Below are 23311 nucleotides of genomic sequence, written 5' to 3'. Positions count from 1 at the left end.
GAAAACAGTAGTTCTGTTCCGGGTTCTTCCTTCAGAACTGAGTTCCAGTGCAGGGAAGGGAGCGGAGGGGTCGTGAGGTCGGCTGCAGCCTCCTGTGCCTCCCACTCGAGTTGAGGGCCAGCTCTCTCCTGGGCTTCTCCCTGTCGCCTTCCCTGGTGCTGTGCTGGCCTGGCAGAGGCTGGCCCTGGCTCGTTCCCTGGACTTTCGTGGGCCCCCGCGCTTGACCCCTGTTCACTGAATGCCATTAGGGTCCAGCCATCGCTGGCTTCGCTCTCCTTTAGCACCTTGTAGATGTCCACACATGCTTCCACCCTCGCACCCGGCACGCAGCGCAGCACTACCCCAGCCAGCGGCTGTGCTTTGCTGCAGGTCCCTTGCTGTAGCAGGGATGGGAGCCCCAACCCCTGCCCCGTCTGGCCACCGACTTCAGCAGAGGCTCGGCTGCCGTGAAGGATACCAGTCATGGGAAAACTGGCCTCCCTGCAGATTCACAGAGCAAGGTGGTTCTCACAGAGAAGTCAGTGGCTTTTTTCTACCTTAACACTGTAGCAAACGCCACCTTATCTTTCACCACCAATTGATATTTCTTAACACCCATGGAGCAAAGTGCTGGTGATGTTTGAACTGTAGTCTGGGGCTCTCGCTCCCATGGGACTCCTTGGGGAATTTCCTAGCAGGATCGTGTTTGCGCCCTTGCAGGGGGTTGTGTCTGCTGGGCACATCCCATTGTGTGGCAAGAATGGCTGAGGTCACAGGCTCTGCCTGACGAGTGCCACTCACAACTGCTGTCCACGCAGGGCCACGCTTGGGATTGGCCGCCTTCTTGTCAGTGCTACTTTGACTAATTGCCTGAGGCACGGCCGGAGTGACTTGCTATTTTTAGAAGCTAATTCAGGCTTCAGATGCCATCTAGGTAATGAGGAGAGAGTTCAGGAAAGCTGTATCTAAGCTCCAGCAACGGCAGACTCTTCCGTCCCAGCTGTCACTGCATTTACACTCAGAGGAGCACACGGTTGGGGGCATGGCTCAGCTGTCAGGGCTCCACTGTTCCACACACCCACGGCTGCAGCCTGGCGGGACCAGAACTCAGACACGTTTGGGCACAAATCAGCCTCTTGGGAGAGCTGCTTTGCCTGCAGAATTCTTTTGCCATTAAGCAGCTGTCATTCTTTGAATGAGTGACAGTAATTCCCCACCTCAGGGTGGGCTGTGGGGGAGATTCAGTTGGAAAAATAACCCATGAGGCTTTGTGCCTCTGGGGGTCCTGATGCCCCACACACATTTTCCTTCCCATGCCCGGGATACTCTAAGACAAAGGGCAAATCTGAAAGCCTTACTGCATCTTAAGTCTTAGATCACAATGAGAGAGAGACCCAGTACAGGTGGAAGAGTGAAACCCTCAGAATTCTGCACTGGCCCTTCAAGAAGGTAGTTACAGGTTCTTTGGACCCTTGACGGGTTTCTGTCCTCTGTCCTTCCTAAGCACAAAGACGGGAATTCTTCCCATTGCCTGTTTCTCTCCCCATCTCGGCTTCTACACAATGCAAAGTGGCCCTCTAACTAGAGCCCGTGTTCAGTTTTGAATACATCAACCAATTATTTTGGGAGGAAAAGAATCTTCCAGAGAAACGAAGTATAGGTTGGAATGGTTTAATCAAGCCTGTGTTTATTCAACAAAGTGTGCTTTGAAATTTCATTCGAAGTACTCAAGTGAAAATTTCCCGTGGGTGTTAAACTTTAGTGAACAGACTCTCATGTGGCTCCTAGTCTCAAGCCCACACCCCCGCTTCATCCTTTTACTCTTGGCTGAGTCCCACGGAGGCCGGTTAGGGAATCCTGCAAGATCAGCCCTTGACCCAGATGGACGGACGGACGGACGGCTGGATAGACGGACAGATGGCTGGCTGGCTGGGGAATACTGTGCTTGTGTCATTCAGAGACAAGCATTTCTTGAGCGCCTTCTGTGGGGGGCTCGGCCGGGTCCTGCTGATGGTGCAGTGGTGTAAGCCCAGCCCACAGTTCCTGCCCTCATGGAATGTGCAGCCTAGTGAGGACTGCAAGTCACATAACCACGAGGTAACTGCAGGGAGAGACGCTGGGGTGATTTCTATGAAGAGAGGACATGGGGTGCCCCGAGAGCCCCTGACAGAGGGAACTTTGTGGTCCTAGAAACCAGGTGACGTTTTCCTAAGGAAATGGCATTTCCCTCTGGGTCAGAGCTGAGGAAGGTGCCTGTGTGTGTCCCGTGGCCGCTGTGACCCTGACCACACATCTGGGGCTGGAAAATAATCGTCACTCTCCCACAGCTCTGGAGGGCGGGAGCCATGGGCTGAGGCCAGAGTGTGTGCTCCAGGAGAGTCCCTCGTGGCCCATTCAGGTGTCCAGAGCCCCGGGCCTTGCACGCCTTGTTCCCTGGCACTGCCTCCTCCCATGTGGGTGCGCAGCATCCTACTCCAGGGCCTCTGCACCCCTCATCTGCCGATGCAGGTGGTGGCACTTAGGGCCCACCTGGGTAGTCCTCAGGATTCACCTTTATCACCGCATGAGGGAACATTCCCAGGTTCCAGACATTAGGACCGGGATTCCTTTGGGGGCTGCTCTCCCGCCCACCACTGTGCCTGAATGTGATGCACATAGCGGCCAGCATATGCAGAGGCCCCAGGAGGACCTGGGGTGGCTGGAGCTAGAGCCGGACCTGGTGTCAGAAGTGGACGGGGCCAGGGATTCCAGAGAAAGGCTTAACTTGAAGTGAGCAAAGGGTTTTGAATGAACCAAGAACTGGATCAGATTTATGCTTTTTATATAGATGGGTCTCCAGTCTGTGTGAACAGATTGGAGGGGGCCAGGGTGGGAGCTGAGGCCCAGGCAGAGGCTTTGCAGAGTGCCAGGAGAGGGCGCTGTAGCCCGGACTGAAGTGTGGGTGGGAAGGCGGCAGATGCATTTCTCTGCTGTTTTTCTCCCTGCTGAGCTTGGGTCCTCGTGGAGGGCGGATGGCAGACATTTCACTCTGGGACCTCATGCCTATGCATCCGAAAGACCCCCAGGCGCCTGGGTGTAAGAACCATCATCTGCCTTGGAGTAGAGTTTCTATAAATGTAACATTCACCGATGGATGGAAGACGGCCACAACTCTAAAATCACAGGGAGCTTTTCAGAAGAAAATAGAATAGCACAGCTGTTCCCATGGACAAAGCTGGCAGGTGACAGCCCCCTAACTTCTCAGCTCACACCTAACGGTGTCCGTGTCTGGTGAAAGCTGCTTCAGCAGGGACAGTCGAAGAGCAGCATGGAGTGAGCTGGCTTGTGGGGTCGTCTTTTCAGTCTCCTCCTATGGGGCCTGGGAGAAGGGAGCGGCAGATGGCCAGGTCCCCACCACAGGTCATCGAGGTCACCTCCAGGTGGCTGGCGGGGGGGGGGGCATGTTCACATCCACTCCGAGGCACATCCCGGCTGCTGCACACCCTTCACCCCTGTGCGATGCTGGGACCGCATGCTGAGGCGCGGTGTGGGGCCTTGCTGCACTCACTGGTAGGGGAGCTCTGGGATGGTGGGTGCACCCTGGCCCTGGGCTGGAGTGACTGATCTCTTCTCTGACCAGACCTGCGATCGCATCAAGCAGTCCGCCAGCGGAACCAAGCGGCGCGTGTTCATCAAGACCATGGGCGGCTACTGTGGCTACCTGGCCAACATGGGGGGGATCGCGGCCGGAACCGATGCCGCATACATTTTCGAAGAGCCCTTCGACATTGAGGATCTGCAGGTATGTGACGGGGCTGGCCTCAGGGGACCGTCCCCTTGGGATCCTCTCGGTGCTGCGGAGCAAATCATCGTGTCTAGGGTGGTTTGCTTTTCGAGGGGGCATGCAGACGGAGGTACTACCGAACACGCCACGCTTGATGCCCTTTGCATCGACCAGGTGCCTCTCCCGAGTGTCAGGTGATGGCGGACGTGCCTGGTTGAGGACACCTTCTAGTCTCTTGTGTGAAACACAAGCTTGTTTTTTTGATGTAGTCTGTTGTGTAATGTTTTCTCCCTTCTGTCACAAACGATTTGAGTGCCTCCACTGACAGTCACCACCCACGTCTGCGACTGGCTCTGGAGCTGGCTGCAGCTTCTTTTAAGTCTTGAGGCCTCTGATGCTGCATCTGCCTCTAAACTGACACAGACACGGCCATGGTTTCTTGGCATCTGTGGCTCTTTTAGGGAAGGGTGTCGCCGACCCCGGGCTCTGCCCCTGCTTCAACGGCACAGCAGAATCCAGGCCTGGACCCTGCAGTGTTCAAAGTTGCTAAACTCCATGCAGGAGGACAGGCCTTGGCAGATAAAATGCAACTGAACAATTTTCTTTAGTTAGTTATATAAATATATGTTATATATTGCTCTGTCACCTAGGCTGGAGTGCAGTGGCGCGATCTTGGCTCACTGCAACCTCCGACTCCCAGGTTCAAGCCATTCTCCTGCCTCAGCCTCCCGAGTAGTTGGGATTACAGGCGCATGCCACCATGCCCACCTAATTTTTGTATTTTTAATAGAGATGGGGTTTCACCATGTTGGTCAGGCTGGTCTTGAACTCCTGACCTCATGATCTGCCCACCTTGGCCTTCCAAAGTGCTGGGATTATAGGCGTGAGCCATCGTGCCCGGCACCGTTGTCTTTTAAAAAGTTAGGATGTTACTTGTTTCTGAGCCAAATAGATCAAGTAAAAAGGGCCTTGGTGTTGTCACTAATTATGTGACATGTGAATCATGAATTTCTTCACTGTGTCAAAGTGACTACTTGTGGAGTCGTTCACTGCATTGTGATGTTTCTGTCAGCAGTGGGTCCCATAAGATGATAATGGAGCTGCCCCAAACAGGTGTACTGTTTTTTTAATCTTTTATAAAATTTATATATATATATATATATATATATATATATATATATATTTTTTTTTTTTTTTTTTTTTTTTTTTTTTTGAGACGAAGTCTTGCTCTGTCGCCCAGGCTGGAGTGCAGTGGCCGGATCTCAGTTCACTGCAAGCTCTGCCTCCCGGGTTCACGCCATTCTTCTGCCTCAGCCTCCCGAGTAGCTGGGACTATAGGCGCCGGCCATCTCGCCCGGCTAGTTTTTTGTATTTTTTAGTAGAGATGGGGTTTTGCTCTTTTCCGCTGAGAGCGCCGAGTAGAACATTGTCATGAAAATAAATAAGGGGCAATAGAGCCGTGAATGAGCGCTAGGCCAATCACGGAATTACCGTCTTCAGAGGGACCCTGTTGATTCTGGAAGGCGTTTCTAGTGGCCGCCATGAGGGCTGCTCACCGTGCCCTGCGTTCAGCATTCATCGCTGCAGACGTGCTCTCCCCGCCTGGGGGAGGCTCCCCGAGACCTGAGCCGTGAGAGCTTGCAACCTCCTTGGCCACACTCACCGCCACACTTGGTTGGCACTTCCCGCCCTGCAGGGCCTGGCACACAGTGGGTGCTTAGCATAAGTTTATTGTCTGATTAACAAAATACTCTTTTCCAGTCCAATGTGGAGCACCTGACGGAGAAAATAAAGACCACCATCCATAGGGGCCTTGTGCTCAGGTGAGTGAGAGACCAGGGCTGATCTTACGGTCACTGTCACACCGCGGTTCTTAGGTTCTGGTGACTTTGGGCTGGATGAGTGGTCATTTCTTTGCCGCTGGAGTGCACTACACACTGGGCATATGCAGAAGAGAGTTGTGGTGCGTTGCTCTAAAGACTTTCTTGCATTTAGACAACTAAAACTTTTGCTTTATAGTCTTACTCTATTAGATATCTCGCAATCATTTCTCTAACACCTGATGTTTATGAAGGAAGAAGGAAATACAGTCATCCCTCTTAGCCTCAGGGAATGTGTCCCAAGACTCCAGTGGGTACCTGGACCTGGGGATAGTACCCGCCCCCTGTATACATGAGGGGGTGGGTGCTGATAACCATCTGATAACCAAGGCGGCTACTGAGTGACTCAGGGGCAGGAGGCACAGACAGCATGGAGACTTTAGGGCACAGGGATGATTCACGTTCTGGGTGGGACAGCAAGACAGCACAAGATTTCATGACTCCCTGTTAGCCGGGCTTAGGTGAAATCGACATCCTGGGTCGGTTTGTTGTGTCGCATATGTTGTCACTATACAACAAAATAATCTGGAGTATACGCATACTCCCAGTTAGCTGGGAGACTTTTTTTTTGAGACAGTCTTGCTCTGTTGCCCAGGCTGGAGTGCAGTGGTGCAATCCTGGCTCACTGCAACCTCCACCTTCCAGGTTCAAGAGATTCTCCTGCCTCAGCCTTCCGAGTAGATGGGTGTACAGGCGCCCACTACAACGCCCAACCAATTTTTGTATGTTCAGTAGAGATGGAGTTTCACCACGTTGGCCAGGCTGGTCTCAAACTCCTGACCTCAGGTGATTCGCCCACCTTAGCCTCCCAGCATGCCAGGATTACAGGCGTGATCCCCACCGTGCCCAGCCAAAACATCTAAACTTTTAAGTCATGCCAAACAGCAGCAGCTTTAGGCTTCTTTTGTTGGTGAGGTTTGAGTAATGGGGATTTTAAGGGAACTGTCAGCTTTCATGAAAACAGTGACATCCCCATCACTTGGAAATGCTTATTCAAACTAAACACGGCATCAGGTTAAAAACTGGAGCGTCCTAAGATTTAAAAAGGATTATCAGACATGTAAGATACTTGACACTCACCCTCAAATCAGAATGACCTGGAATAAGCTGCATGCGGGCACACGCATGTTATGAGTTGAGCCTGGGACACAGCGGTCCAGGATTCCTAACTCCCACACACTCCTCCTTCACCACCTCCTATTCTTTATACTTTTAAACCAGAGCCCGTGAACTTATTTCAGAGAGCTCATGAATCCCCTGAAATGATGAAATAGTAGGCGTCTGTGTGACTTTGTCAAAGAATCCACAACGGTTATCAGATTCTTAAAGCTGTGACCCATCCCCACCCCAGATGAGTTTACGAAATCTTGATTTAAGATTTTAAAATATTGGAGATGGTTAGTTGACTCGTTCCATTTATTAAAACCCTTCTCTTACTGGGCAGGGGGGAACACTTGATACTTTTGCTTAACAGGCTGAGTTCAGGCTACAGGAATCACAGATTTTGTTTTGTTCTGTTCCAGCTATCCCTAAAGACTTAGAAACAAAAACATGAATTCTGTGAAATAGAAATCATCATTTCTATTTCACAGCAAAGTGTTACTGTATAACTGATATTTCATATGACTCTAACCACCAACAGGGTGGGGCACCTTCTCCATTTGATAGAAACTTTGGAACCAAAATCTCTGCCAGAGCTATGGAGTGGATCACTGCAAAACTCAAGGAGGCCCAGGGCAGAGGTAAGGGGTCCGGGGAGGGAGGCCATCTGCCTTGGTGAAAATGCTGTCCTATCGGGGAGAAGTAGGCTGCTGGTTCCTTCTTCAGTTCAGTACCGAGCTGCGTGTGATGTTCTAACTCCTGCTGGTCTCTGAACATTGCTATTTAACCAATCTTGGATTCCTGGGTGTACATGACATGTTCTCTTTTATCACTGCTAGATTCAACCTGAAGTTCTTTTGTGCAGGCTTTTTGCTCTGGAAATCCTGAGCATCAGCCCACAGTTTCCCTCACAGTTGAAGTGGGGCCTTCTATTTTTTGGATGTTTGGTAGGACAACCTCCTTGTGACCCCATCCATCAGAACTTCCAGTTTTGAGGAAGATTTGGCTGCTGAATGAATTGTTCGTCTTTGTAGAACTATGCATGTTTTTCCTTAAATCAGTTTTGTAACTTACATATTCTAACAATCTTTAGATAAGCTGAAAAGTTTTAGAAAACATGACACATTACTCTTGTTAATGGTTCCAACGTGGCTGGTCCCTACTCATTCCTGAGTGGTTACTTGTGCCAGCATCTTTCTCACCCCCACTCCCCTCAGCTTTCTTCAGTCATACCAGACGTGTGCTTTTATTAGGGCAAACCATTATCACTGCCAATGTCCGAGTTAGAAGAATGACAGTCTACAAAAAACAGTGATGTGAATAGTTTCAATCGGTTTGTCTTTTTGAAGAACCGACTGATTCTTTCTACATCCATTTTCTCTTGCTAATTTAGCTACGGATGCTTCTCGTGCCTCAGTGTGTGTATATGTGAGCATCAATTTCTTATTAGTGTTTTGCCATAATTTAAGGTAATTTCCTCATTCCACTATTTAGTGAAAAATTCTCTCCACTGAGAGAAAAAACAAAAGCTGCTTTCCAGGAAGCCATCAGGGTGATCCCACAAGAGCAGAGCTGTGCAAGCCCAGGCCGGGCGCTGGCCACACTGCACAGCTGTTCTCAGCCTCCCCCAGGCTTCCAGGCCAGGTTCAGCACAGTGCCCAGGAATCTCACCCCGTGATTCTGCTCCCCCAGCTGCCCATGGGACAGGGCAGTGTTAATCTGTTTTTAAACCTTTTATAGGGAAAAGCATTGACCACCGATGATCCCGTTTGTGTGCTAGGAATCAGCAAAAGAAATGTTATTTTTCAACCTGTGGCAGAGCTGAAGAACCAAATGGATTTTGAGTAAGTCGGGGTCTTATTGCCTTAGCAAACCCAGCCAATGTGAGTACAGGACAGGGGAATGGCCATTGCTGTTGCGTTCGGCAACTCATTCAGGGGTTTGAGGAACTAGCTTTTCTGAAGCTCAGTTAAAAAATACTAGGTCTTGGCCAGGCACGGTGGCTCATGCCTAAGATCCCAGCACTTTGGGAGGCCTAGGTGGGTGGATCACTAGGTCAAGAGATTGAGACCAGCCTGGCCCACATGCTGAAACCCCGTCTCTACTAAAAATACAAAAAGTAGCCTGGCGTGGTGGCGCACACCTGGAGTCCCAGCTACTCAGGAAGCTGAGGCAGGAGAAACCGCTTGAACCTGGGAGGCAGAGGTTGCAGTGAGCTGAGATTGCACCACTGCTCTACAGCCTGGTGACAGAGCAACAAACTACCACTAGGTCTTTGGGAAGAATTTTTAGAAATATAAAAACAATGGTTTTGTTTGATCTTGAAATTGGCTTTATCATCTAGTTGATTCAGCCGACCCTACAACCCCCGTGTTTCTGGCAAGACCACTTGCTGTGCTGGCCGTGGCATCTCCCAGCCTCACTGCTGTCCCCCCTTCCCTCCACAGGCACAGGATTCCCAAAGAACGGTGGTGGCTCAAGCTGCGGCCCCTCATGAAGATCCTGGCCAAGTACAAGGCCAGCTACAACGTGTGAGACTCAGGCCAGCTACAGCACGTACAGCCCTGGAGCCTCTAATCCAGTCCCACCTGCACGTGCCTGCAACCTGGACTCACCGTGGACCATCTGTTTTTGTAATACTTAAGTTATTGATCAGCACTTTATGCAGGTATTGACATTAAAACCTAATCAGTGAGCACCTGTCACCGCCCATGTGCCCCACCAGCTCCAGTGTGTGCTGTCTGTGGACTGTCTCATGCTTTCAGATGTGCGTATTAAACATTTGCCTACAACTCCAAGTAGGGTGGCTACTAAGGGTTTTCTCAGCAGTTTTGTGGGCAAAGATTATCAAAATATTTTTATAGGGATCACTGAACTATGCGCAAGTCATAAAAGGAGAACAAAGCTAGTAGTTTACACAGGCCAAGGGGAATGCCATGTGTACTTACTGTTACATATTTGTCACGTGTCAGTTTCCATCCAGAGCAGCAGGCCAGGACCCTGGGCCTGGACCCCAGGCTCCTGCTCTCCTTAGAAAGTAAAAGAGAACACATGAATCTTATCTACTCAGCCTCTTGATTGCAATCCTAGCTGCATGTTAAAACCACCACGGTGGGGGTTTGAAAAATCTGATAGCCAGCTTCTCGTCCAGTCCAAGCCACGGTCCTCACTGGGCCCTAATTTGGAACTCTCCAATGACTCTTGCCAGAGTAGACATGGGTGCTGGGGTGACAGCCCTGCCACCCTCGTGGGCCCCCCTCCTGTAGGGACAGTGTTTCTGCCTCAGTTCTAGACTGCAAGAGACCACAGCTGTACCTCAGAAACGTGGGCGGAGAGCTGTATGGAGGGAGAGGAGACACCAAAAACCAGCTGTTTGGGAAATCGGAGTCCAACGGCCAAGAGCTGGCGTGGAGGCTTTCCTTTCTGGCTCTGTAAAGACGAAGCGAGCACTTACTCACCCCAGCCCCTCTGCTTCTCAGGGACTGCTTCCATTCGGCCGCCCTGTTGAACTTCCGTCTGTTAAGAGGATGCTCCCACAGGGCCTCGGTGTGATCAGTTTCATGAATCAGCACAGGCGGAGGTAGGACACCTTTGTGTGCCTTTTCATTCTACTTCTGCTTTTTAATAAAGGCCCTAAATGCTACTTAAAGTAATGACTCAAGCAGAGGTTAAGTCAGAGTTGCCCTTTTAGATTCTTAAATATTCTAGAACTAATGAGGTAAAACTAGCCTTTGTCAGTAGAAAGTAAATTCTATGTGGTGCATCTTTGGCACTTTGTGCATAACTATTTCAATGAATGTCTTCCTTGTTGCTCTTAAGACTGACTTGCCAGTCAGTGGCAAAACCTTAAGAATGACATAATGTTCTTGGAAAAAGCAGTAGCATTTCTGACTTTTCATATTCAGCTCTAGAGGCCGATTTTCTCAGGGGCTCCTGCACAGTCCGGCGTGCCAGGGCCACTCATCTGATGATCCAGGATGGGTCCTTGGCGATTTTGGGGTTCTCGGGTCCGAGTATGGCCAGGCCGTGCATGCTCTTCCCAGTGCCGAGAACCCGAGGGGAAGGCAGGCGAGGTCAGCGAGGACTGGCTTCTGCGTCAGTGCCGTTAAGGCCTCCATTCCCAGACACCGTCTCCCCCGCTCCCCACTCACCTATAGCTGACAGTGAAGAGCTGCTCCCTGTGGGCCTGCTTCATCTCATCTGAGAGGCCGTACAAGAAGAGGTCCATTCCTAGAAGACAAACTACAGGCACAGTGGGCAGTGCATTTGTGTCCCGGAGTGAGGCACCCCCTGCGAGGTGGGGAGTAATAGCCACCCTCCTCCCCCCGCCTTGGCTATTAGGAGCCATGGTGGACTCACAGCCTGTTTAGGATATTGTGAGTAGTATCATCTGCCCCTCTGGAAATAATGAACTGAATGGGAAACATCCAGGCCCCGAGACCCACTCAGGAGCAGAAAACGGGGAAGGAGCCTTGAACAGACCCTCGGGAGGGCAGTCAGCAGGAGCCATGGAGGCCACCAGGAGGGAGGAAGGAAGGCAGGCAGGGAGGCCAGAGGTGACGTGGTGGGGAGAGGAGACATGGCCAGAGGCAACATGGCCAGGGAAGGAGATACGGCTGGAAGGAAGTGACAAGAGGGGTCTCCAGGCCTCAGACTGTGCCTGATGTATGGATGACATTTTAACTAAGATGTTATATCTAAAGTAGCAATTTAGAACCATTGTGTACATTTAAAGCACGGTACAAATATAGCACATTTCCCAAACCAAAGAACAGTGCGTTGAAGGAAGAAATAGCAGCTCACCAATAAAATAAAAGTGAGTCAAGAAAAAATTCATTTAAGATCAGAAATAGATCCTACAGCTCTTCTAGTCCAATCCCCACCCTAACATGAATGGGGGGAAAAGGGAAGTAGATTCTAGTCAGTCAGAATTAAAGGCAAAACTGATCCACTTTACTTTCTACTTGACAGAAAACAAGCAGCTCATCAAGGAAATCCCTACGAACAGTAGCTTTAGGAGTCCCCAAAATGCAAAATTCACCTTCAAATTAAATCAACTGCTAAGTGTGTATAAAGTTATTGTTTTCATTATTGCCTTCCTCATTCCCAGGGGCTTTTTTAGAGCTTGTTTCCCCCTAATTGCCTCCAACACACCCAGGAAATTTAAACCTCACAAGTAAACCGTGTCTCGATTAACACACAGCGTCCTTTAGGAGCAGACAGTCCATTGCTCTAAGACGTTCTTGTCACCTAAGCACTGAGTACAGCCTGAGAATGCACAACATGCACACACACGAACTCGGACAAACAGGTGAGATGTGGCACATGAGGAAGACGAGAAAAATGAACTTCACTGACACCCCAGATCCATGAAGAAGTGACACACGCAGCCTGCTCGGGTGCCAGTGACTCCTCGAAAACAGCCAAGGGCAGCATTTGGAGAAGCAGCACCGCAGGCCAGGAGGGTCTGGGGGCTTCAGAGGGGAGGGGTGCCCCCGACCAGGTGCTGGGGGCTTCAGGAGGGAAGGGCGCCCCAATCAGGTGCCGGGGCTTCAGACGGGAAGGCGCCCTGACCAGGTCCTGGGGGTGGCAGGACAAGCCCTGGGTCCCCTCGTCACTTTTCACTCCCTACTCCCGAATCTCGCCCTGAAGTTGCAGCAAGTCCAGGTATTCATTTACCCATAAAATTAAGTATCTGTGAGTAACACAAGTCACTAATCCACAGATATCTGAGTCCACAGATATCTCCCAGAGATGCCACCATCCATTCTGGTAGAAGAGCAGCCCAGGGGCCCACGCTGCTAGGAAGGGAGACTGTCTTCAGCCTGACGCTGCAGAATTCTCAACACAAAGTCTACCTTCTGGAACCATGCATCTCCTACAGAAGCAACTAGCGGCATACAGGGTTTTTTAAAATCTGTTTTTTCTTAAGACAGTCTCACTCTGTCACCCAGGCTGGAGTGCAGTGGCACAATCTCAGCTCGTTGCAACCTCTGCCTCTGGAGTTCAAGTGATTCTCCTGCCTCGGCCTCCCGAGTAGCTGGGATTACAGGCGCCTGTCACCAGGCCCGGCTCACTTTTTGTATTTTCAGTAGAGACAGGATTTCACCCTGTTGGCCAGGCTGGTCTCGAATGCCTGACCTCATGTGATCCACATGCCTCGACCTCCCAAACTGCTGGGAATACAGGCAAGAGCCACGGTGCTTGGCCCATATAGCTGTTTAAATTTGACTAAAACTAAATGCAATTAGAAGTTCAGTTTCTCATTTGCACTTCAAGCATTCAGTTACCCACAGGCGGCCACGGACCAGAGGCTGGTAGAGATGTCACACTCCACACTGCAGAAGGATCTACGGACGAAGTGGCTCTAAGATCATCTCGACATCTTTATATCGAAGCTACTGAAGTTTTACTCTGCTTATTATAGACATCAGCATTCTCTCATTTAAAAATGTCAGTGCTATTGCAATGATCAGATCAGTGACTTCCCAGCACCTCTTCTCTTCCTGTACAGATAACTGCAGAGCATCTGCACTCTGCCTCCACACTAAGGGACAGCAGAAGCCTCCGTGTAAAATCGGGGAGAAAAAAAAAATGAATCCCTAGTCCCTCTCTCCCTACAATTTTGTGAAGCGTCTCTTAATATTCAGAATAACTGCCGGAGTTACAATAAACAAACATCCCTTGACCAGGAAGCAACAGGGAAGCAAGAAAAGGAAGATGCGAGGACCCTCCATTCCCTCTGGGACCCCAGGCCCAGCCAGGACTGAGAAGGGCAGCACAGCCCGGCAGACCTGCACACCTGATGCAAACCGTGCACATGGCTTCCCTGGGACTCGGTCCCCCACTCTGCCCTCACTGGCCGCTGTGGCTCTGGTAGAGGGAGCTCCCTGAACCCCAACACCCACAGTCAGTTTCCTCCTTGCAGGTCTCAGCTCTGCTGTGACTGCCTCAAGTGCCTCCCTGATGCTTCTCATCATCCGGGTACGGTGCCCCCTCTATCCCATAGCCCTTGCTACCACCCACCCCACCACGAAGCCTGGCACACAGCAGGTGCCTGAGATGCCCCAATGGGCGGGCATGCCAGGGTAGGGCTTGGAGTTCCAAGGGCCATGTCCCGCATACCACCACAAGCACCGCGGAGGCTGTGGAAGGGGTCCAGGCTTCAGGCCTGCACTCAGCTTCTCCCGCCTCCGAGGCCAAGAACCTAGCAAGGGAATGCAGCCGGAAGCAGGATTCCAAACCCCCTTCTTGTTCCTCAAGAGGAAAGGGGCCTCAGGGCAAAACCCCACAAGTGCCTTCCTCCTGCCATGCTGCCTGTCATAGCACCGACACTGTCACAGCAGGGAAACCACTCCTGTGAGGAGAAAACCAAGTACCACAGGAGCCACGTCCACTGGCAGCGTCTGCTGAGCCCAATTAGTGACAACAGCAGCCGGGCCCCCACGCAGCATGCACCGACTCTGACCCGCCTCGCACACCACAAGGTCCTGAAGCTCAGCTTCGACTCATCAGGGGCCTCTTCCAGGAGAGCTCGGCATGTCTACCTTCCCTGGGCTCACAGAAAGCTGAGGGACTCAGCCCCGAGTGTGAACAGAGTCAAGCTCCCACTAGCTGTGCAGACCTCCTTCCCAGCCCTGGCCTGGGAAGGGGCCAAGCAGAAACAGCCATCTTTTGCCCGCACAGGTACAGAATTCAGCCAGCTCTCTCAATGGAGTCATGACAGGTCAACTCCAGGCTCCTCAGGGCTCTGGGGTTCACCTCGGGCCACTGCACTTTGAAATGTGGCTGCAGACTCCTCTAGGCTGCTCGGTGTCACAGCCCATTTCATTCAGACACTGCAGGCCCCAACCCGTGGTGTCACTACCCAGGACACCCCTGCCGGCATCCTCCGAGATGCTGCTGCAGCTGCAGCTGCTGTGATCTGAGAACAGCCACGTGCAGGCATCAAAGGGAGGGCTTCTCAAGTCTCCGAGAGCAGTGGCTACAGCTTCGGAAGACGTTGCACTGAATCCTCGGTGAGCCTGGCTCGGTCTGCAATCTAAGCCGGGTTGCTGGGGAGATGCACTCTGTTGTAACTGATGGAGGCTGTTGGTGGCAGCTCTACCAAGACCAAGGATGGCAACTAATCTGAGATTTACAATCCATACTTTCTATCTGATGTTTACAAGGAAAGCATCGTGCAAGTTCCAGTAGCAAGAAATTTTCTATAATCTATCACATCAGGATACAGCAGAAATGTAAGTTAATAGGGTCTATGCAGAAGAAGAGATGGGTCTATTTCAGGAAAAGTGCTTGCTGGCTTTTTTAGAAACAGAGTGAAGTCCCTGCCAAGTACAAGGTTGTTTATACTTTTGCTTTGGAAACAGAGGGAAAGTTCTTCCTTATTATTCAAATACATTAACTACATTTAAGTGTTCTGGTAGACTAAGTATTCAATATTCAAAAATAAGTAATTGTTTGGTCTATTTCATTCCTTAAATGTAGCTTTCAAAAACTGAAACACCTGGCCGGGTACGGTGGCTCGCGCCTGTAATCCCAGCACTTTGGGAGGCCGAGGAGGGCAGAACACGAGGTCAGGAGATTGAGACCATCCTGGCCAACATGGTGAAACCCCGTCTCTACTAAAAGCACAAAAAATTAGCTCGGCATAGTGGCGGGCACCTGTAGTCCCAGCTACTCAGGAGGCTGAGGCAGGAGAGTGGAATGAACCCTGGAGGCGGAGGTTACATTGAGCGGAGACAGCACGACTGCATTCCAGCCTGGGTGACAGAGTAACACTCCCGTCTCAAAAAAAAAAAAAAAAAAAAAAGTGACAAACACCCCATGTCTGCCCTGGCTCCCACCATCTTCATGGAGTGGACAGAGCTTGGGAAAAGCTCACTGTGGAGGCCCAGAAGGCCGGGCCAGGCCTTTGCTCAGCAGATGAGAGGGTCAGCCACCCTAGGGAAGAAGCCCATATTTGCTATGTTACTGACAATATCCACATAAGTTTCTATTTTGCCTCCCACACAGACCTGGGATCCATATTTGAGCAAGCGGCTCATGCCAATACACCCTCCATGCCATCGTTTTCCTGACCTCCCCAAGAAGAGCTAGGCCAGGCAGCGTCCCCACACAGGCGCTGGGGCCCAGGAAGAGTCGGGTCCTGCCCCCTTCTCCCTCGTCCCTGCACTTGGCTTGCTGTGGAAGCCCAGCAGTGCTGGCTGAACCCACGTTCACCTGGGGCGTTCAGGAGAAGCCTCTGCAGAAATCAGCTGGGAAGCAGGGCTGTGTGTGCTGGCAGGTCACTTGAATGGATTTGTGCAAGTGAGTTTTCAACACAGGTGCTGCCAACCAAGTCCCTCAAGCCCTTCGTGAGCCTAGAGGCACAGAGCCATTTGCTGCACTCTATCTCTAACCACCCTGCACAGAAGCCCAGTTTATCCAAAGGACCATAAAATTGTGCGTGGAAACACTTGAAGTTTGGCATAATGAATTAAAAGTGAAGTCACCCCATCTATTTTCCATTAATCCATGCATTCAAACAAGTGTCTCTTGAGTATGTGCATTGAATACTGTGGAATTAGGATTTAGTCCATGCCCTCAAGAAATATACATCACAGAAGGAAAGGTATAGCTTGTAACTGTAACGGTGGTGAACAGGCAAGAAATAAACATCATAGAAGAAAAGGTACAGCTTGTAACTGTAACAGTGGTGAAAGGGACAGAATTTCACAGGCTCATCAGGAACCACCAAGGAGGAAGTGATGATTCATTTCCATCTGCAGTAGATAAATGTTTCCTGGACAAAGTAACTTTTCTACAGTGATATCTGCTCCTTATTGTTTAGATCTTGCTTGATAGGGTATTAAAATTACCACTTTCTATGTGCTGCTTATATAAAATACATCATTGTCAAGGGAGGTTATAAGTTATAAAATAACTTAAATACTTCACACATAAGCCTGGGCTGTAAATGGTGGAAGGGAGTGGGATGATGTGTTCCCGTATTCTTGAGACACAGAAGGGGCAAGACCCTGGTTCCCTTCTCCTCCCCACTGCCCTGTTCCCAGATAAGGGGCAGAGGCAAGGCCGCCGTGCAGCCCTAGAGCTGGCTCCAGGGCCAGGACACCACGCCCAGCCTCTCTGCGCCCCATGCGAGAAATACAGTCTGGGGGGCAATCACCGAGTTACCTGGCGGTGGGGAGAGTCCTTCATCAAAACCTGTGCTTCCAGGAGCCAGGACAAAGCAGGAGCCCCCAGGAAAAGTGTTCCAGGTGCTCCTGAAACCTGGGCACAGAGTCACAGCCTGGCAGGAAGCACTAGCGATGCAGGTGTGCCCAAGACTGGGAGGATGGCCAGACGCTTGAAGGCCAGACTGTCCTGAAGGAGATGACCACTTCTCTCTCCTGTTCGTTAGAGTCCGAGTCTGGGCTTCAATTTTGTATCTGGAGTCTCACAGTACAGAAATATCACAAAGGGATTAGACTTCGTATACTTACCCCAATGTTTTTCAGTTAAAAAAAATCGTGTTTCTTGTGACTAATTCTAAATCCAACAAAGAAAAATAATTAAGTGTAAAAACACATGCCAACAAAATGTCAACCACAATCTCTTTACCCATAGAGATCCAAAATTTAGTTTACGTTTTCTTCAGTATTGTCTGATTTCTTTTTTTTTTTTTTAAGCCATTACTGAGGTGTCTCCTCACTGCCCCATGAGGAGGTTCATGGGCTCTTCAGGGCTCTTTGCTGTTTTATCGTTTCTTAGGTTTAAGGACAGGATCATTTTCCTACACTTCTTTGCTTCCTTGATCACCAATTTTTCACAAGGACGCCATTGTGCATCGGAAAACCTAGCAAGTGAACTTCATTAAAAGTGAAAACAATAAGGACATGTTGGCTGCTATGACAGCATCCTCAGTCACCGAATCTCCCTGGGGGACCACGCCCCAATCTCCTTGTAACCCCAGCATGCAGGTATCACTGTGGCTGACAGGACTGGCCCACCCTGGGGGAGGCATGAAAGCAAAGAGAAGGCAGGCGACTCATATTTAGGAAACTCGGGTGATCCTCTTGAGTCATGTTTCTCAGGGTGTCAGGGGACCAGCCACATACGGAGAACCTCCTGGCCTGGCAGGTGGCAGATTCCTGGAACCCACTTCAGACAGGTTAATCAGAGAATCTAAAGGCGGGCGAACTCTGAAAAGTATCTGTAAAGGAAGGACTCAAGCTCTGCTGTGAGCCCACTACACGTGGGGTCACACAGGACGCAGTTCCCAAAAAGCCACCCAGCGTCCAGTCTCCATTCCACCCTCATGGGAGGAATACCCGTCAAGTCATAGAACACGGGCTTCAGTGAACGCCTTCCCGCGCCACCTCCACTGTCGCCCAGCCCTGCAGGAGTAGCCGCTGAGTAGGGGACACAAGCCTTTGCTCCTGACTTTGCTCCTGACCCTGCCCCCGACACGCCTCACATTCTCACGGAAATCCCAGTAGAGTTCAGTCGCAGCCGCCTTTCCCTCACAGCACCCACCTCTTCCACAATCGAATCCCAGGCTTGTCCTAGGCCCTGCTGCGCATGACACCATCTCTGGCACCCGGACCTCAGACTGTCCTCACGCAGCCACCCGCACCTTCCCGACAGGGGGATCCGCACGCCCCGGCAGCTGCTACCCGTCTCTACCAGGACATTTCAGAGATTACTCAGCAAACTCGATGCCCTTAGACTGAACACGGCTCTTCCCTCACAGACCCTGTCACTCCAACACGTCACCATCTACCGGCCACATGCAACAAGCCTCTCTCCCTCCACACTGTTGCCCGTTGGGCCTGGCCCTCCGCCCTGTCCACACTTCCATTCCAGGACATTCCTCTGGGATCAGCAGCCCCAGACTCATCCCCAACACCTACCGCACTGAAAACAAACTTCTTCTTGACGCATCAAACAAAACACAGAAAACCACCCTCAACAAGCACGTACCTTGAGTCACAGAGGAACACTGTGAGCCCTGACCCTGGACGGGATCTGTGAATGTGAGTACTTCTAGCCCTGTCCCGACCTTCAGGGCCTGGCAAACCCACACGAATGCTCTCCTCTCTCTCCAGCTCCCAGCCAGATTCTGCCATTTTCCTCAGCTTTAAGGCAACACCCAAGGCTTCTCACATGGCCCAGAAGCCAGCCCTCGATGGCCCCATGACCTCCCTCCTGGGGCTCATACGGCTAGATGCTTCCTCCCGCAGAGCTCAGGGCTGGTCAGTATGGCCCAGGGGACCGGCCACCTTGACACTGGGTGTAAGACCAGCACTCCCACGTCTCTGGGGAAAGGAGCGGCCCTGGGCAGGGATGCACCTGGCAGCCCCAGGGAGGGGCCGGGTGTGGAGGACCAGGCCTCCGCCCGCAGACATGTCAGCACAGCATCCTGGAGCAGAACCTCCAGCCCAGCTGAGCCTACAGATGGCCACAGCCCTGGACAGGGACAACATCTTCACGGTGACCCAAGGGGACTGGGCCAGAACCGTTCAGCAGGGCTGCCCTGAATTTGCAACCCGTAGAAGCTGTACAGTCATACGTGTATGTTGCCTTAAGCCACTAGGCTTTGGGGTCACTTGTCACACAGCGACGCACAGTGGATGCGCACGGGCTCCCAGGACACGACGGCCTCTGCCGGCCTCACCCGGCCTGTCTCATCTGTTCCCGCGACATCACGTTTCTCAGAGCCAAAGGCTGCCCGGGCCCCCTCCTTTCTTCATAAAGTCATTATAAGCTCACAATACAAAGTGAAAAGCAATCTGTAAAATACAATGTATGACGTAATACAGGGTGGTGAATGCACAGGTGTACACGTGCGAAACAGGCACATGCGTGAAACAGGTGGATGTACACACGAACAGGTGTACACACATGAAACAGGTGCATGCATGAAGCAGGTGTACACATGTCAAACAGGTGTGCATACATACGTGAAAGTACCAGACATGAAGGGCTGTCTTTGGGAGCCTGGTTTTTAGGCATCTCCCTCACCCTTTTAGCATCTGGCACAATCACAAACACAGCACACCACAGTACTGAGGGGAAGCCCCAGCTTCTCAGGGGGGCACATGAGGCTTTTTATGTATGCCACAGGTTGCATCACTACTTTCTAGAACTTCAAGGACCCCCACTAAGAGGACTGGGTCACCAGCCCACACGGACCTGCCCCTCGGATGGTGTGGCTGCTTGTAAAACAGAGGCTGAGCCCCACCCAAAGACCTGCAATACCTGTTATTCAATCAAGACTTGGCCATGGATGAATGTGAAGATTTTTATTAAATGTGACTCTGGAACATTCAAAGGACCGTAGCTGAATGCTTTCTGCAGCCCACGGCATGTCCAGATGCTCATGGAGAAGGCCAGGGCGTGGGAACCCACGGAGCCCCGACAAGGCAGACTCGGAGCTGTGTGGCGCAGTTAGCACCGATTTTGTTTTGACACTTGCCTTTTATATTCAGATTAAAATAAAAAACAAGACACACAAGTAGCTCACATTCTATTTCAATTCTCTGGATTTCTATAGTAACTGGGCCCCTTTCCCTCTGGTTTCCCAGGCAAGAGTTAAATAGGCCCAGCTGGGATTTGTCAAAGTCTGGGCCTCTGTTGTAGAGTAAGTGAGGGGGGCAGGGAGGGGAGCGGGGGATAGGGAGGGACAGAGGGAAGCAGAGAGAGAGAGAGAGAGAAACCCCCGAGGGCTGGAGGCAGGAGGGATGCTCCCTGGCAGCCTCAGGCTCCCCCTTCCTAGGTATCTGAGGGCTGGCATCATGCGTGCAGTGCCGTCATATGATTCGGCTGACAGATGCCACAATTACAATAAAATGCTTAAGGAGAAGAGTAAGCACTAGCATCTTCAGATTAGGATAGTGTCCAAGTTTCATGCTTGCCTTGTGTGACATTCTATAAATTGTAAAGATAATGCATTTTCTTACCAGCCACGCTGTTCAGCAAATACTAACTATAATAAAGGCCAGACAGCATCTGAGTACTGAGCGTGTGTCAAGCCCGGTGAGGTAGGATTCATTTACTTTGATAGAGAAAGAAACAGGCTCTGAGAGAAACTTCCTGAGGCCAGGCAGCCATCTCCAAACCCACCTCATGCCTCCTGACCCTGAATATAGAGAACCCAAGTCATTCACGTGAATAATTTACCCACATGCATGTCAGATTGAGATTCAGCCCCCAGATCTAATCATCTCTATACAGAAATGTGTCAAGGAAGGTACAATTCTATGACCTCGAGCTGGGGGAACAAAGGCAGGCACCCTCGACACAGATGTGCCGTGGAGGCGGGCGCCCAGCGCAGGGGCGGGCAGGAGCACGTCCAGCCCTGCCCAGTCACACAGCCACCCTGCCATGCCAGTGCAGGGGCCGCCACCGCGTCTTGGGGAAAAACAGCTTCTCCTGCACAGGAATCTACCCCTGAAAGTGTGTTCCTGAGAAGGTGTGGACCAACATCTCAGAAATCAGACACTGTAACACACTTATCTATACAGGCTGCCTGTGTCCGGGAATCACCAATAATTCCCATCTCACCATCAATTATTTCTGGTAAATATTGATTCAGTTAACTGAGTCAACACAGGAACAAAATAATGGAAATGTCAGTGAATCTGCTCCACCTGCTGAAGAGCTGGGACTAATGATGAAACGGAAGGAATCCTGGAGAACGCAGCAGGACCCCAGACCCCGCGGACCACCCGGTCCTCCCCCACGGACCACTCCAGCCTCCTTCCACAGCAGAGTTAGTCGTGGGGCCAAGGAGTAGTTTCCAAGGAATCTCAGAGGTTCTCAAGGTCTTCAAAGTTTAACGGGAATTGAATATTTGCATCTGAGTCCCAGGAGCACATTAAAAGTAAAATTTCTCCTTTACACTAGGATATTGAGCTTGGTTCGGTGGCACTGGCTATATCTCATGCTCACGAGATGTTTAGAGGCAGTCATGCATCTCAGGTGAATCATTTTAATAATGAAAGAAGTGCTTGGGCCCTCGATCCAGGATCACAGACCCCATCAACGAGGGTCTAACCAGGACAAGCCTCAGCCTGGAACGGCTGGTATCTGTGGGGGCAGGGAGGAGCACCAAGGAAACGCAGGGACAAGCCCCACACAAGTTCGGCATGTCCTACCCCATGCAGTGGACATCAGCCACAGGGATCTTTTGTTTTTTGTTCAGGAAGGAACATATAAAAAAGCCCGGGGCCCAGGGCCTGGACTCCTCAAAGCTCCCCACAGAGCCGGGTTAAATGCCATCTTCCCTCATAGTTAAAATCAACTATATATGGCCGCTGAGGGCATCTCAGAGCAGGTGCTTTCTTGCTGTCTGGGGAAAGCAGGAATTCCAGGCCTCTGCCTTCCTACCTCCCCGGAGGCTCTGGCCCAGGTGAGCTCAGCTTCTCCCAGGTAAGGAGCACAGACCAGCTTCCCACATGTCCCTCAGGTCACACAGGAGCTGTGCAGACCCTTGTACCTTGGCATGAGCCCTTGCAACCCACCCCAGAGGCAGAAGCCCAGCCCTGTGGCCCCGGCCTGGCAGGAGGCAGCTGCTGGGGCCCCTGCTCAGGGTTCAGCACAGCAAGGTCCAGGCACAACGGGTGAGACATCTGTCACCCGGCCATTCATCTTTAACCTAAAACAGACACAGGGATTCGGCAAGGGGTTCCTTCCCCTGACAAACCCGTCCTCCCTGTTCTCATCTCTCCCTCCTGCCCTGTCATGGCCACCCAACACTGCACACAAGGCCTGACTCCCAGTTTCACAGGGAATCCAAGATAATTATGATTTTGAGAAACTGGGAGCTACATAGAAAGTGAGTTGGGAAAGCCAGTGTCCACTGATCCTCCACTCCACACAACCGAAACCCCACAACCGGCCACTGCCTCAGCCCCACCCTCTGGAAACCCCGCATCCACACCAGCCACACAGGATCAGGACAGGGAAGGAGCAGGACTGTGTCTTGGGAACTTAAACTCTGGAAGCTGAGTTAAATCAGTGCCGCTCAAATCTTGTCACCAACGATATTGTTAAATTGGGAGATTCCGTCTCTGGGGATCTGGAGGGAACCTGAGGCTCTGCACTGAGTGAGGTGAGCGCTCGTGCTGGAAGGAGACATCAGGGAAAGCAACCGAATCTGGAGTCGCAGCTGTCTGAGGCTTGGGTCCCACAGGGAAAGTGGCACCAGGGCCCTCAGGCAGTGGCGGAGCTCCCAGGAGGCAAGTCCAGGCGCAGAGACTCGTGGATCCAAAGCTTGCTCCAGTGACAGGAGGGGCTGCTGCTCTGACAGCCACGAGGCAGGCAGCCTTCGAGCTCCTCCAGCTGCCATCCTGCAGGCAGGGAGGACAGTGCCCAGACCACCCCGTGGGCTCCCCCAGCCTGGCAGGCTGGTACTCTTACTCTAGCCACTGACAAGAGTCCCCATGTTCCAAGCTAGGTTGAAACAGTGCCCCAGGCTTTGGGACACATGCACCCCTGCAGGGCCATTCCTACCCAACACTGATGGCTATTCCCACACATCCGCAACTCACAGCAAAACTTAAAAATGAAAGTCGGAAGATACAGCCCGGAAACCAATGCTCAA

General features: G+C 51.4%; 3 protein-coding genes across 3 annotated transcripts in view; all 3 read left to right on the top strand.

The window, feature by feature from the left end:
• Positions 1–23311, top strand: part of LOC144330715 (SH3 domain and tetratricopeptide repeat-containing protein 1-like) — a 397029-nt gene that overhangs the window by 172107 nt on the left and 201611 nt on the right. The window lies entirely within an intron of this gene.
• Positions 1–23311, top strand: part of LOC144330568 (uncharacterized) — a 310405-nt gene that overhangs the window by 234490 nt on the left and 52604 nt on the right. The gene's annotated exons all lie outside the window — the stretch shown is intronic.
• LOC144330716 (ATP-dependent 6-phosphofructokinase, platelet type-like) lies at positions 2680–7512 on the top strand. Its single transcript, XM_077943042.1, has 3 exons — positions 2680–3760; positions 5504–5565; positions 7265–7512. Exons 1-3 carry the CDS (start codon positions 3545–3547, stop codon positions 7494–7496), a joined length of 510 nt encoding a protein of 169 aa, XP_077799168.1. The 5' UTR covers positions 2680–3544; the 3' UTR covers positions 7497–7512.

The sequence above is a fragment of the Macaca mulatta genome, chromosome 8 (assembly GCF_049350105.2).
Source record: "Macaca mulatta isolate MMU2019108-1 chromosome 8, T2T-MMU8v2.0, whole genome shotgun sequence".
Classification (NCBI taxonomy): domain Eukaryota; kingdom Metazoa; phylum Chordata; class Mammalia; order Primates; family Cercopithecidae; genus Macaca; species Macaca mulatta.
Note: the sequence above shows the minus strand (reverse complement) of the source record. Positions and strands in the feature narration are given on the sequence as shown.

Bases quoted from the DNA above. Each gene is read 5' to 3' on its own strand.
- LOC144330716 (XM_077943042.1), top strand. From the start codon at position 3,545: ATGGTGGGTGCACCCTGGCCCTGGGCTGGAGTGACTGATCTCTTCTCT. The intron at 3,761-5,503 runs GTATGTGACGGG...ACTCTTTTCCAG, and splicing joins TCGACATTGAGGATCTGCAG to TCCAATGTGGAGCACCTGAC. The intron at 5,566-7,264 runs GTGAGTGAGAGA...AACCACCAACAG, and splicing joins CATAGGGGCCTTGTGCTCAG to GGTGGGGCACCTTCTCCATT.